Source organism: Delphinus delphis, chromosome 3 (assembly GCF_949987515.2).
Source record: "Delphinus delphis chromosome 3, mDelDel1.2, whole genome shotgun sequence".
Taxonomy (NCBI): Eukaryota; Metazoa; Chordata; class Mammalia; order Artiodactyla; family Delphinidae; genus Delphinus; species Delphinus delphis.
Genome location: NC_082685.1, coordinates 145,383,210 through 145,398,764, shown reverse-complemented (window position 1 = coordinate 145,398,764; position 15,555 = coordinate 145,383,210). Strand labels below are relative to the sequence as shown.

General features: G+C 38.8%; 1 protein-coding gene across 1 annotated transcript in view; it reads right to left on the bottom strand.

Moving 5' to 3' along the window:
- Positions 1 to 15,555, bottom strand: part of ADAMTS12 (ADAM metallopeptidase with thrombospondin type 1 motif 12) — a 378,709-nt gene that overhangs the window by 13,124 nt on the left and 350,030 nt on the right. Inside the window, exon 23 of the mRNA XM_060009627.1 lies at positions 8,595 to 8,754. Within this exon, the coding sequence (XP_059865610.1) occupies positions 8,595 to 8,754 (160 nt within the window). The remainder of the gene's footprint in view (positions 1 to 8,594; positions 8,755 to 15,555) is intronic.

The window sequence follows — 15,555 nt, the reverse complement described above, 5'->3', positions numbered from 1 at the left end:
ATATATGTATATGTATAACTAAATCACCCTGCTGTACACCTGAAACACAACGTTGTAAATCAACTATACTCCAATATAAAATAAAAATTAAAAAAAAATAAGTATAAGAGCTCTAAAAAAAGATCACTGATCACAGATCACCATAATTTGATAGTAATGAAAACGCTTATAATATTGTGAGAAGTACCAAAATGTGACTCTGAGACACTAAGTGAGGAAATGCTTGGGAAATGTTGGGAAAATGGTGGCAATAGTCTTACTCAACTCAGAGTTGCCACAAACCTTCAATTTATAAAAATGTAATATCAGAGAAGCATAATAAAGTGGCAAACAATAAAAAAAAAAGAACACAGCATGGATCAGCTTGACTAGAGAATATGTACTTCACATATGCTCTTTGACTTTGGCAATGGTATCTTGTGATTTAAGGGTTTTCCTTTTGGTTGGCTGGTTTTTCTTCAGATGAACCTATTCTTGATGAAAGTGAGATCTTAATGAAACCTTAATTCAGACACTGCAAATCACAAACACACTCTATGTATGAAAGAAACAGATAAATATCCCCACATTTCTTTCCCAGTTCCAATTACCCATTTCAATAAAAAAAATTTTCCTTAAACCAAGAGATACATTAAACCAAATGGAGACACACACACACACACAGACACACACACACACACACACACACACATATATATATATATACCTTCCATCCAAAAGCAGCAAATAAACATTCTTTAAGATGTACATGGAACATTCTACAGGATAGATCACATTATGCCACAAAACAAGTCTCAGTAAATTTAAGATAACTGAAATCATATCAAGCATCTTTTCCAAATACAATATATGAGACTAGAAATTAGCTACAAGAAAAAACTTCAAAAAACACAAACATGTGGAGACTAAATAACATTCTACTAAGCAACCAACGGATCACTGAGGAAATAAAAGAAGAAATCAAAAAATACCTATAGACAGATGAAAACAAAACACAAAGATCCAAAGTCTGTGGGATGCAACAAAAGCAGTTCTAAGAAGGAAATTTTAGTCATACAAGCCTACCTCAGGAAACAAGAAACATCTCAAAAAAAACCCCAACATTACACCTAAAGGAATTAGAAAAAGAAGGACAAACAAAACCCAAAGTTAGAAGGAAAAAGATCATATATATCAGAGCATAAATAAATGGGGACTAATAAAACAACAATAAAGATCAATGAAACTGAGAGCTGGTTCTTTGAAAAGGTAAAAAGAGGGCCCAAATCAATAAAATCAGAAGTGAAAAAGAAGTAACAACTGATACCACAGAAATACGAAGGATCATAAGAAATTATATGAACAATTATACACCAATTAAATGGATGACCTAGGAGAAATGTACAAATTTCTAGAAATGTACAATCTCACAAGACTGAATCAGGAAGAAATAGCAAATGTGAATAGACTGATTACCAGTAATGAAAAATGAATCAATAATAATAAAAAAAACCTCCCAACAAACAAAAGCCTGGAGCCAGATGACTTCATAGGTGAATTCTACCAAACATTTAGAGAAGAGTAACATGTATCCTCTTCAAACTATTCCAAAAAATTGAGGAGGAAGAAACACTTACAGACACATTCCACAAGGCCAGCATTGCCCCGATATCAAAACCAGATAAAGAGATCACAAAAAAGGAAATTACAGGCCAGTATCATTGATGGACAAATGCAAAACTCCTCAACAAGATATTAGCAAACCAAAGGTTTAAAGACTTAAACCTAAGACTGGAAACCATAAAGCCTCTCAAAGAAAACATAGGTAGTATGCTCTTTGATGTCGGTCTTAGTAATTTCTTTTTGGATCTGTCTGCTTAGGCAAGGGAAACAAAAGCAAAGATAAACAAATGGGAATACATCAAACTAAGAAGCTTTTGCAAAGTGAAGGAAAATATCAACAAAATGTAAAGGCTGCCTACTGAATGGGAGAAGAAATTGATATTTGCAAACAGTGTATTTGATAAGGGGCTACTATCCAAAACATACAAAGAACTCATATAACTCAACATCAAAAAACATAAAACCTGATTAAAAAATGGGCAGAGGATCTGAATAGAAATTTTCCAAAGAAGACATACAGATGGCCAACAGGTACATGAAAATATGCTCAACATCACTTATGAAAAGGGAAATGCAAATCAAAACCACAATAAGATATCACCTCACACCTTTCAGAATGGCTTGCATCAAGAAGACAACAAATAATAAACATGGGCCAGGATGTGGAAAAAAGGGAACCCTTGTGCCCTGTTGGTGGGAATGTACATTGGTGCAGCTACTATGGAAAACAGTATGGAGGTTCCTCAAAAAATTAAAAATATAACTACCATATGATACAACAATTCCACTCCAGTGTATTATCCAAAGAAAACGAAAACACTAATTAGAAAAGATATATGCACCTCTATGTTCATTGCTGCACTATTTACACTAGCCAACATATGGAGGCAACCTAAATGCCCATCAACAGATGAATGGATAAAGAAGATGTGGTATATATATACACAATGGAATATTACTCAGCCATGAAAACGAATGACATCTTGCCATTTACGACAATATGGATGGACCTAGAGGTTATTATGTTAAGTGAAATAACTCAGAGAAAGACAAGTACTGCATGGTATTACTTATTTGTGGAATCTAAAAAACAAAACCAAACAGAAACAGACTAATAGATACAGAGAACAAACAGGTGGTTGCCAGAGGGGTGTGGGGTAGGGGGAGGAAAGATGTAGGTGAGGGAGGTTAAGAGGTACAAACTTCAGTTATAAAATTAATGTCATGGGTATGAAATGTACAGTGTAGGGAATATAGTCAATAACTATGTAATATCTTTGAATGGCAACAGATGGTAACTTGACTTATCATTGTGATCAGCTTGAAATGTATAGAAATATCAAATCCCTATCTTGTGTGCCAAGAACTAACACAGTGTTGTTATACTTCAAAAACAAACTCAGAAAAATAGATAAAATTTGTGGTTACCAGAGGTGGGTGTAGGGGAGGGGGAAGTGGAGGAAGGCAGTCAAAATACACAAATTTCCAGTTACAATATTAAGGATGTAATATACAACACGATAAATATAATAAGCACTGCTGTACAATATATATGAAAGTTTTTAAGGGTAAATTCTAAGATTTCTCATCACAAGAAAACAAACTTCTATTTCTTTAATTTAGTATCTATGAGATGATGCATGTTCAGTAAACTTATTGTGATAGTCCCTAATGTATGTAAATCAAATAATTATGCTAGACACCTTAAATTTATGCAGTGCTATGTGTCAGTTATATCTCAATAAAACTGGAAGAAAAAATTTTAAGTCTGCTGACTCAAATGTTTATTTGTATCAACTTTAAGTACTATTCTTATTGCTTTCTGTATTTTTCTATTGCATTCTGTACCCCTCATTCCCCAAATTAAACAACAACAACAACCCAAGAATGGTGTGTATAAGGGTTTTGCTTTTGTTTTTTAATCATCATGAATATAATGCCTAGAAGATAGCTGATATTCAGTAAATATTTCTGGATGAATTTTTTTGACTTTTTAAAAAATTGGGGTATAGTTGATTTACAATGTTGTGTCAGTTTCTGTTGTATGATGAAGTGAATCAGCTACATGTATACATATATCCCCTCCCTCTTGGACCTCCTTCCCACTCCTCCCCCATCCCATCCATCTAGGTCACTGCAGAGCACTGAGCTGAGCTCCCTAAGCTATACAGAAGGTTCCCACTAGCTATCTTTTACACATGGCAGTGCACATATGTCAGTCCCAATCTCCTAATTCATCCCACCCCCGCTTTCCCTCCTTGGTGTCCATACATTTGCTCTCTACACCTGTGTCTCTATTTCTGCCTTGCAAACAGGTTCCTCTGTACCATTTTTCTAGATTCCACATATATGTGTTAATAGATGATATTTGTTTTTCTCTTTCTGACTTACTTCACTCTGTATGACAGTCTCCAGGTCCAACTGTGTCTCTACAAATTACCCAATTTTGTTCTTTTTTATGGCTGAGTAATAGTCCACTGTGTACATATGTACCACTTCTTCTTTATCCATTCATCTGTTGATGGACATTTATGTTGCTTCCATGTCCTGGCTATTGTAAATAGTGCTTCAGTGAACATTGGGGTGCATGTTGCCCTTTTGTTTTTCTTTGTTTTTTAATATCTTTATTGGAGTATAATTGCTTTACAATGTTGTGTTAGTTTCTGCTGTACAACAAAGTGAATCAGCTATATGTATACATACATCCCCATATCCCCTCCCTCTTGCATCTCCCTCCCACCCTCCCTATCCCACCCCTCTAGGTCATCACAAAGCACTGAGCTGATCTCCCTGTGCTATGCAGCAGGTTCTCGCTAGTTATCTATTTTACATTTGGTAGTGTATATATGTCAGTGCTACTCTCTCACTTCGTCCCAGCTTCCCCTACCCTGCTGTGTCCTCAAGTCTGTTCTCAACATCTCTGTCTTTATTCCTGACTTGCCACTAGGTTCATCAGTACCGCTTTTTTAGATTCCATATATGTGTGTTAGCATACAGTATTTATTTTCCTCTCTCTGACTTGCTTCACTCTGTATGACAGACTCTAAGTCCATCCATCTCATTACAAATAACTCAGTTTCGTTCCTTTTTATGGCTGAGTAATATTCCATTGTATATATGTGCCACATCTTCTTTATCCATTCATTTGTTGATGGACACTTAGGTTGCTTCCATGTCCTGGCTATTGTAAACAGTACTGCAATGAACATTGTGGTACATGACTCTTTTTGAATTATGGTTTTCTCAGGGTATATGCCCAGTAGTGGGATTGCTGGGTTGTATGGTAGTTCTATTTTTAGTTTTTTAAGGAACCTCCATACAGTTCTCCATAGTGGCTGTAACAATTTACATTGATACAAACCCAACAGGGCAGGAGGCCTCCCTTTTTCCACACCCTCTCCAGCATTTATTGTCTGTAGATTTTTTTGATGATGGCCATTCTGACTGGTGATACCTCAATGTAGTTTTGATTTGCATTTCTCTAATAATTAGTGATGTTGAGCATCTTTTCATGTGTTTGTTGGCCATCTGTATGTCTTCTTTGGAGAAATGTCTATTTAGATCTTCCACCCATTTTTTGATTGGGTTGTTTGTTTTATTGATATTGAGCTTCATAAGCTGTTTGTATATTTTGATGTTTTTTTAACCCATATGCTTGGAAAGAGTTCTATAGCTCCCACTATGGAAATAGTAGTTCTGATTTAGATTTTAAGTCATTAACAATTTAGATGGCACCTAAAGAAAGTAAAATGGCCTGGAGGAAAACAAACCTTACATGAATTCACACCTGATTTTACAAGTTGGGCTTGGGGGCATGTTTACTGTGATGGCTGGCTGGCTGAGAAGAATCTGGGCATTGAATGGCTTATTTTCAAATCATTTTAGAGGGTACAGGGGTTAGGGTGGGTGGTCGGCTTTTTTTAAATCAAGGAATTTCTTGCAGCTGCTCTTTCCTATTGTTTCTATATGAGTAAGCATGACTCTGCCTTCGAGAGAAACCTATAATTACCTTTTGTTGCCCTGATAATTTTTGGTGAGTGGAATTCATTTTTATTTACATCCATTGTCAGCTAACCATTAGTCATCATCTCTTCAGTGTGAGATTTCAATGTAAAAAATACCAGATATGCATTTAACCCAATTTTGATGATTGAAAATTGTCTTCAACTGTCTTATTGCTGGGCAGTGCAATGTATATATAATTTAAAAATAACCAATAGAGACTTCCCTGGTGGTCCAGTTGTTAAGACTCTGCAATTCCACTGCAGGGGGCACGGGTTCAATCCCTGGTTAGGGAACTAAGATCCCACATGCCGTGTGGTACGGCCAAAGACAAAAAAACAATAACACTAGGCATGATCAACCAAGACTGTGCTGCTGCCTCAATTATATAAAAACCATCACAGCTTAGAAGGATTCTATACTCTCAGCATTTTAAAAGCATGGTACCAAAGAATGTGATGAGATGACATGAAAGGAAGTGTCCCAAATTGACCCCTTGGTCTAGAACAGGGTGCTTCTCATGAAAAGATGCTCATCACTGCTAATTATTAGAGAAATACAAATCAAAACTACAATGAGGTACCTATAGATTATCATACTAAGTGAAGTAATTCAGAAAGAGAAAGACAAATAGCATATATCACTTATATGTGGATTCTAAAATATGACACCAATGAACCTATCTATGAAACAGAAACAGATTCAAAGACACAGAGAACAGACTTGTGGTTGCCATGGGGGAGGGGGGAGGGAAGGATTGGGAGTTTGGGATTAGCAGACACAAACTAGTATATATAGAATGGATAAACAACAAGGTCCTTCCTATTGCATAGCACAGGGAACTATATTCAGTAACCTGTGATAAACCATGATGGTAAAGACTATGAAAAAGAATATGTAAATGTATAACTGAATCACTGCTGTACAACAGAAATTAATGCAGCATTGTAGATCAACTATACTTCCATAAAATTTAAAAAAATAGAACAGGGTGCTGCTCAAACTTTAACGTGCATCCAAATCACCTGGGAATCTTGTTTAAATGCAGATTCTGATTCAGGAGGGCTGGGGTGAGGCCTGAGATCCCGCATTTCTAACAAGCTCCCAGGTGATGCCAGTGCAGCTGGGGACCACACTGAGTAGCAAGAGTCTGGAAGGCTAAAACTTAATAATACCTCTGAAAATGAGCCCTAGGTAGCTCTGTTTGGAGGTTCAAGTAAGGTCAATGACAGCCAGCCTCAAATGCAAGTTGGTCAGAAAGAAGTTGCATGTGATCATTAGACCTGAAGCATTTTCCCCTCAGTGCACTGTGTTCAGGATTTCCAGCCCACACCTCTCTCCTGACCTCTGCACCTGTGTAAAAACCAATCACAGACCACTCCTACCTAAATGATTTATCTGCTCCTCAACAAACATGTCCCAAACAGAATGCATTACCTTTCCCCATTCCCAAACCCACCCCTGGGCTTCGTCTCTCACAGAATGGTAGCCTCATCTACTCAGCTGCCCAAGTCGGAAATCTGGGCTTTGTTCTCCCTCCTCTTTCCCCGGCACAATGTCCTGTCAGGTGTCTCTTTTAAGTAGCTCTTGAATCCACTCACTTCTCTCTATCTGCACTTCTACTGCCTTAGTTCATGCCACGTACAACTGCTTGGGGTGCAGCTGTAGTCTCTGAACTGGTTCCTTTCTCTGTCTTCCACAGTGCAGCCTGCATGACTTTCTTATCATCACTCCCCTGTTTGGAATACTTGAATGGCTCCCTTCTGCCCTAGGGATAAAGTCCAAACTCATCAGCGTTGCTTCATGAGGCTCTTTATCCTCTAGTTGCAGCTTACCCCTCTAGCCCTACTGTTTCCTAACTCCCCTGGAACTGTGTACTGCATTTAGACTCATATGCCATGACATCATCTTCTTCCTGCTTACTACAGACACTGAAAGCTGCTCCTGGAACCTCTCCCCTGACCTCTCTACTCATCCTTCACTTCCTCTGGAGGCCTTCCCTCCTCTCCCCAGTTTCCATATGATACCCTTCCCAAGTGCTGTCATAACACCCTTACTTCCCTGATCAGTATCTCACTGGTTGGTGATTTTGTTCCTTGTTTGACATTATGTTTAACACAAAGTAAGTGCCCAGCAAATATCTGTTAAGTAAATACATGATTTGTAAATAAACAATCCTTAGGGAAACTCTTCTCAGGATATTAACTCTGACAGCAGTCTCTGTTGAATGCCAGCCCTCAGTGCTTGGAAGGAGGTAGGAGCAGATTAATAAACAGCAGGTTTCACTACTTCTCATCCTTAAGAATCTTTGGAAAAAGACTACCACTGGTAAAGAGCCTTAAATACCTGCAAATCCACTTTCCCTGGGTAGCTGTTGGCCAATGGCTGAAAGGTGTGGGTATGTGAACTCTCAGCTCGTTGGCCTCAAGAGCAGACAACTCTGATATAACTTTCACCCTGGAGCTTCCCTGTGGGAGCAGGCTGAAGCTAGGAATGTGCCTGAGATGGCAGCCCAGCTGTGCTTCCTCCCTTTTCTGTCTTGTTTCCCTCTCCCTTAGCTATCTTCCCTGGGAGCACTTCCTGAATGAATCCCTTGCACACAAGTTTGCACCTCAGGGTCTATTTCTATGGAACCTGACCTCAGACAGCAGTACAAGATTGATAGGTCCATTCAGTACTTGACTGGTTTCCTGAGAAAGGTTAGAGCATTTCTCAGAAATCTTTGAAAAAATGGAAGTGATTCTCATTTGTGTGGGATGAAGTCAGCGTAAACGTGCTTTGAGTTAGGAAAATGGATGAGATAATCCCTCAAGGAATTAATGTCGAAATTCACGGAATCAGACAGATGGCTCCCAGGGGAGCTGGCTGGCCTCTTCAGCATTAACATTCTTAGCTCTGTAAAAGGGGACTAAAACTACCCACAAATCAAGTCATGCAGGACAACTTATTTATGAAAAACTCTGTGCCCCTGAGCAAAGCCATTCACCTACCAGCATTCTTCCTGCAGGCCTGCTGGTTGCATTTTTGGAATTCTAGGGGTCTGGGTTCGTGATCACACAGGCATCGGTCCTGGTCTTCAGTTTTACTGTTCTCTGAGGCAACACAATGGACAGTCCTCTTCTGAAAGCCACCTCCACAGGATGCAGTGCACTGGAAGAGAGGGGCACAGGGAGAGAGTCAGAATTCTCCCCCAGGATCACCAGGGAAACTCCAGCATAACTGCTTTAACCCCACGGTCGTCAAATAGGGTCAAGCCTCAATTATCACAAGGCTTTTTGAAGGAGTCATAGAATAAAGGCACTAATAATTTGGAGATGTGAATTTCGGAAGAGTTTATATTATAGATTGTGTGAACTGAATTCAACTTAATTTACAATTGGGTTCTCTGAAGAATGTGGACAGAGGTTGAACTGCAAGCAAAATAGAAAACAATTTCATATCTGGACTCTGGTGCCTCGGCAATCCAGTTTCTCTGAACTGGTTTTGATTTGGGACTGGGAGTCAGATGTGAGGAGAGGGGACAGAGCTATGAGGAAAGCTGAGGGAGGATCAAAAGGGAAGAGGGAGAGGAAAAAGCAAGGTGGAATGGAGAGGGAATTTGGAATGGACCTAGCTGTACCACGTGTGGCCTCAAGCCACCTAACAGACAAGATTCATGTAATGTCATGATGTGGCTGCCTGGAAGCAGAAGGGAGATTCTCTGGCCTGGGAAACCATCCTGGGGATGTAAGAAAATGTGTCTGAATTTATTATATATCCATACGCTCTTTAAAAAATTTTTTTATTGTGGTAAAATATATAAAACATAAAATTTACTATTTTAACCATTTTTTCACAGTACAGTTCAGTGCCTTAAATACATTCACATTGTTCTGTAATCATTACCACCATCCATCTCTAGGAGTTTTTCATCTCTCCAAACTGAAACTCTGTACCCCCAACCTACCCTGCCCCAGTCCCTGGCAACCACCATTCTATTTTTTGTCTACTTGACTATTTGAGGTACCTCATAAAAGTAGAATCATACAATATTTGTCCTTTTGTGACTTGCTTCTTTCAATTAGCATAATGTCTCCAGGTTTCCTCCATGTTATAGCATGTGTCAGAATTTCCTCTATAAGGTGGGATAATATTCCATTGTATGTAGGTACCACATTTTCTTTATCCTTTCATCTGTTGATGGACATTGGGTTGCTTCCACCTTTTGGCTATAGTGACCCACATATACTCTTATGGTTTACATTCTATTTCATGTTTTACTACTTTTCGCCTCATCTGTCTTATATAAACAAAATCTCCCAGAGGGCAGAAACCAGTTTCTCTTTCTTTGTTCTGCACGGTAAGTAGGTGAGTGCTAAACACAGCCTGACTATTCAGTAAATACCCATTGATTGGCCGAAAAAGACAGCTGCATGGTAAATTCTGGAAAAATCTCCAGGCCCTAAATATCCCATTTGCCATTTGAAATATTATTGGTCAACAAGATTACTAGGCTTAAAAAAATACCCACAGTGGATACCACTGAAACTCAGAATACTGTTACCAAACCCTGTTTCCCATAAAACTCCAATGTGGGATAAGAGGCGAAACATCAAATTCTTCTTAACATCCACTACTTTATTTTACTCTACTCTTCATAAAGCCTAGAGCAAGGCGATCAGCATGGAACTTTATGTCTGTTTTATAACGTCAGAGATTACTCTCATTAAACCTAAAGGTAATTTTATTCAGTGAATTCACATCAAATTTTCCATGGATATGGACAAGAGAAAAGTAAGAAAATAGCTACTCAACTGATCCTGAGTAAATAAAAGTGTGCAACAGAGGACAGAAGGAAGAACAAGTGAAGTTAATCAAGCCAGAATATGATAAAGGGTACTGGAGGTACTGGACCAGAATTCAGGAGACTTGGGCTTTTTCACTCACTACACATTGTCCTGGATCTCATTCAACCTCTCGTTTTCTTCCTCTGTTAAACGAGGTTGTTACAGGCAAGAATATACAATGGAGAAAAGACAGCCTCTTCAATAAGTGGTGCTGGGAAAACTGGACAGTTACATATAAAAGAATGAAATTAGAATACACCATAACACCTTGCACAAAAACTCGAAATAGATTGAAGACTTAGATGTAAGACTGGATACTATAAAACTCTTAGAGGAAAACATGGGCAGAACACACTTTGACATAAATCCCTGCAATATCTTTGTGTATCTACCTCCTAGAGTAATGAAGATAAAGACAAAAATAAACAAATTGTACCTAATCAAACTTAAAAGCTTTTGCACAGCAAAGGAAACCATACACAAAAGACAACACACAGAATGGGAAAAAATAATTTGCAAACAATGCAACTGACAAGGGATTAATCTCCAAAATATACAAACAGCTCATGCAGCTCAATATCAAAACAACAAACAACCCCAAGCAAAAAATGGGCCGAAGATCTAAATAGACATTTCTTCAACAAAGACATACAGATGGCCCCAAAAAGCACATGAAAAGATGCTCAACATCACTAATTATTAGAGAAATGCAAATCAAAACTACAGTGAGGTATCACCTCATACCAGTCAGAATGGCCATGATCAAAAAATCTATAAACAATAAATGCTGGAGAGGGTGTGGAGAAAAGGGAACTCTCTTGCACTATTGGTGGGAATGTAAATTGATATGGCCACTATGGAGAACAGTATGGAGGTTCCTTAAAAAACTACACATAGAACTACCATATGACCCAGCAATCCCACTACTGGGCATATACCCTGAGAAAACCATAATTCAAACAGACACATGAACCCCAGTGTTCACTGCAGCACTATTTACAATAGCCAGGTCATGGAAGCAACCTAAATGTCCATCAACAGACGAATGGATAAAGAAGATGTAGTACATATATATGATGGAATATTACTCAGTCATAAAAAGGAATGAAATTGGGTCATTTGTAGAGACATGGTTGGACCTAGAGACTGTCATACACAGTGAATTAAGTCAGAAAGAGAAAAACAAATATTAATGCATATATGTGGAATCTAGAAAAATGGTACAAACTGGTTTGCAAGGCAGAAATAGAGACACAGATGTAGAGAACAAACATACGGACACCAAGGGGGGAGAGGGCAGGTGGGGACAACTGGGAGATTGGGATTGACATATATACACTAATATGTATAAAATAGATAACTAATGAGAACCTGCTGTATAGCACAGGGAACTCCACTTGCTGTACCGTAGAAACTAACACAACACTGTAAAACAGCTATGCCCCCAATTAAAAAAAAGATTTAAAAAAAGATATGGTACATATATACAATGGAATATTACTAAGCCATAAAAATAATGAAATAATGCCACATGGATGGACCTAGAGATTATCCTACTAAGTGAAGTAAGTCAGAAAGAGAAAGACAAATATCATGATATCACATGTGGAATCTAAAAAAGTGATACAAATGAACTTATTTACAAAACAGAAACAGACTCACAGACTTTGAAAACAAAATTATGGTTACCAAAGGGGAAAGGTTGGGGGGAGGGATAAATTAGGAGCTTGGGAGTAACATATACACGCTACTATATATAAAATAGATAGTCAACAAGGACCCACAGGGAACTGTACCCAATATTCTGTAATAACCTATATGGGAAAATAATCTGAAAAAGAATGGATATATGTGTATGTATAAATGAATCACTTTGCTGGACACTGGAAACACAACATTGTAAATCAATTATACTCCAATATAAAATAAAAATTAAATTAAAAATACAAAACAAACAAACAAGATGGAAGAGCTAATTCCAAGCCAAGCACAAAAATAGGCAGAGAGGTCACTGCCTGTGCATTTATTAGCTAATTTAAATAACTTGTGATGGAGAAGATGCATGAATTTGTGTTGTATTAAATTAGAGGATTAAGCAGGAAGCATGGTTACTGATTTGGGTTTTGTTAATTGTGGTAATGCTGTGAGTTTGGGGTTTTAGAGACAAGGTAACTCTCTTAATGCTCAGTTCCACTTCTTTGTATCCAATAAAAATAAGGGATCTTTGTGCAGAACTGAGCACCCAAAGTAGGGATGGGGCTTAGTTGGGGCTTAGCTCTAAGCTAAGATTGCTGAGCAACTGAATTGTTTGCACCCTACGTTGAACTCTGTACTATGCTCTTTCAGTCCTGGATGCTTCTCTTCAGCTTAAACTGGCCTGTGTGGAAAGGTTGATTCCCAGGGCTCAGCAGATGATCAGCAAAGACTCTCTGTGAGAAGCTATAAAATAGAAACATGAAGACTGGACTCTGTTAGTGCTATCACTCAACCAACATAGATCAAATAAAGAAACCATTTGATGATTTAAAACTGGTACAAACTAATGCAAGCATCTCAATTGAATAATTTTCTTTTTTAAAAAAAAATAAATTTATTTATTTATTTAGTTTTGGCTGCATTGGGTCTTTGCAGCACGCAGGCTTTCTCTAGTTGCGGTGAGCAGGGGCTACTCTTTGCTGCGGTGTGCGTGCTTCTCATTGCAGTGGCTTCTCTTGATGTGGAGCATGGGCTCTAGGCATGCAGGCTTCAGTAGTTGTGGTGCATGGGCTCAGTAGTTGTGACTCATGGGCTGTAGAGTGCAGGCCCAGTAGTTGTGGTGCACAGGCTTAGTGGCTCCGTGGCATGTGGGCTCTTCCTGGACCAGGGCTCGAACCCGTGTCCCTGCATTGGCAGGCAGATTCTTAACCACTGTGCCACCAGGGAAGTCCTTTAATAATTTTCTTGCACTTACTATTAATACATGTCAGGCACTGTAAGTACATAGGCAATATCCTTGAGTTCAATTCTTGGAACAACCATGTAAAATAAAATTTGTTTTTGGGTGTTGTAGAATCAGATATTCCTCTCCTCTGACGTTTTTCCTTTTTTCATAGCATTTAATGAAGGACATGGAGACACATGTCCTTCAGTTTTGGAAAATTTTTCTTGTATTAATTCTTTGATAATTTCCTCACTTCCATTCCCTCTCCATCCTCCCTTTTTTTTAATTTTTGAATTTTAGTTTATTTTTTTATACAGCAGGTTTTTATTAATCATCAATTTTATATACATCCGTGTATACATGTCAATCCCATCCATCCTCCCTTTCTGAAATCTTATTGTTTTGATGTTGTGCCTGCTGGCCTGATCCTCTAATTTCCTTATCTTTTATCTCATTTTGTCTTTGTCCTCATTTTCTTGAGAGATTTCTTCACATTATTTTCACAGTCTCATGTTTGAATTTTCACCTTTGCTATTCTAAAAATTTCTAAATTCTCCTTATATGCTTTTTATATACCTTTGATAAGAAGCTAGCTCATGGATATAGTCTCTTATTTCCCTAAAGAGACTAATTATATATTTTTTATGAGGAGTTCTTTCATGGTCTCTATTCCTTGGCATTCCTTTTGTTCTCTTCATTCTGTTATTTTGTTCTTGGTGTGATAGGTTTTCTCAAATGTCCAGAAATCCTACGCTATCTATGTATATTTAAGATGAGGCACCAATGAGCTGACTGGATGTTCCATGGGTGGCAGTTGTTGAGACATGGCTTTATAGAAGGTGAGCAGGAAGAGGTCTCTTATGTAGTTTTTTTCCTCTTGAGGCTAAGCTGGTCCCCTGCCGTTGTGGAGCTCAGTAGGGGAGGGGGATATCACACTATTTACTGTATTTTCATCACTGAATCGCTGGTGAGATAATTAATCCTTTTGCCCTGATCAACTATGCCTGATTCCAAGGTATCAGAGAGAAGACCTCCAGGCTATGGTTGGGATGTAGGAAAATTTCTAAAGATCCAACTGCTTCTCTTACAAACTTTCAACCAACTCCCATTTCCCTTTACCCTCACCTCTGCCTTCAGATGTACCTGGAAATCTCTGCTATAGACAGTTTTTAGCTTTCTCTGACATGCTACTAAGTCAATTGTAAGTTTGGGTATCTACTTTGTTTTTTAGAAAATAAAAACTTTATTTTTTCAGGCTTATAAGATAGTTTCCATTACATATAACATTATGGTCAAGGACTCTACAGCCACAAATGCCCGCAGTCACGTAGATGTATCCAATCAATGCCTTTTCCTGCTAAATGAGGCATCTGATGTCCAGAGGGTCATGTTTCGAGTAGAGGTCGTCCTTAATGGGATGGCTCCCATCAGTGCATTAGGAACTAGCCAAGTAACCTTGCTTGCTAGAGCTGTCTGACTCAGAGGAGAGGAAGGGACAGAGGGCCTGCTGATCAGAGATGGGACAGAACTAGACCTTCTCTCATGGTTTAAGATATTTCAAAATCTCAGAATTCAGATTTGGCTTCTACAGCATATTTGGGGGAGTTCCAACTTTTGGATGAAAAAAGAAACCAATTTAGTGGTAAGAAATAGAAGACTGCTTAAGAGGGGTCCTAACTGCCCCCTTCCTGCAGGAGTGAGGAGAGGAAGGCCTCAAGCTCACCGGCCCTTGACTTAGACCATTGCTCTCCCAGGAAGAGGGAGAGCGTGGCTCCGCCCCTCGACTCCTCTCCCCCATGGTTCAGTGGCACTGACACCCATTCAAGGTAGTGAACATCTAGAAGTTCCATATGCTGCAGCTGGAGTTTGCCAATCAGATTCTACTTGGAGCTTTGATGTGAACAAGTTTGTGTAAACTGCAAACAAGCCGTGGCACAAGTCTCCTGGGACACTAGCTTTGCTCCCCCAACGTGCAGAGCAGAAGACAGGAATACCCCAAACCAAATAAAAGCCCAAGTAGGCATCTAAATCTGGAGCAGACATTCATTCTCCTGGACACCACCAGCTGCCCCAGGGTGATGCTAAGGCACAGTCAGTTTTACATTAGAAAGTAAAGCCACCTCTTAAACCCAGGACACAGCTGGCTACTTACTTCTATCTTCCAAAAGTGTACTGACCCCATCACTTTGCTGTTGTCTCCTGTCC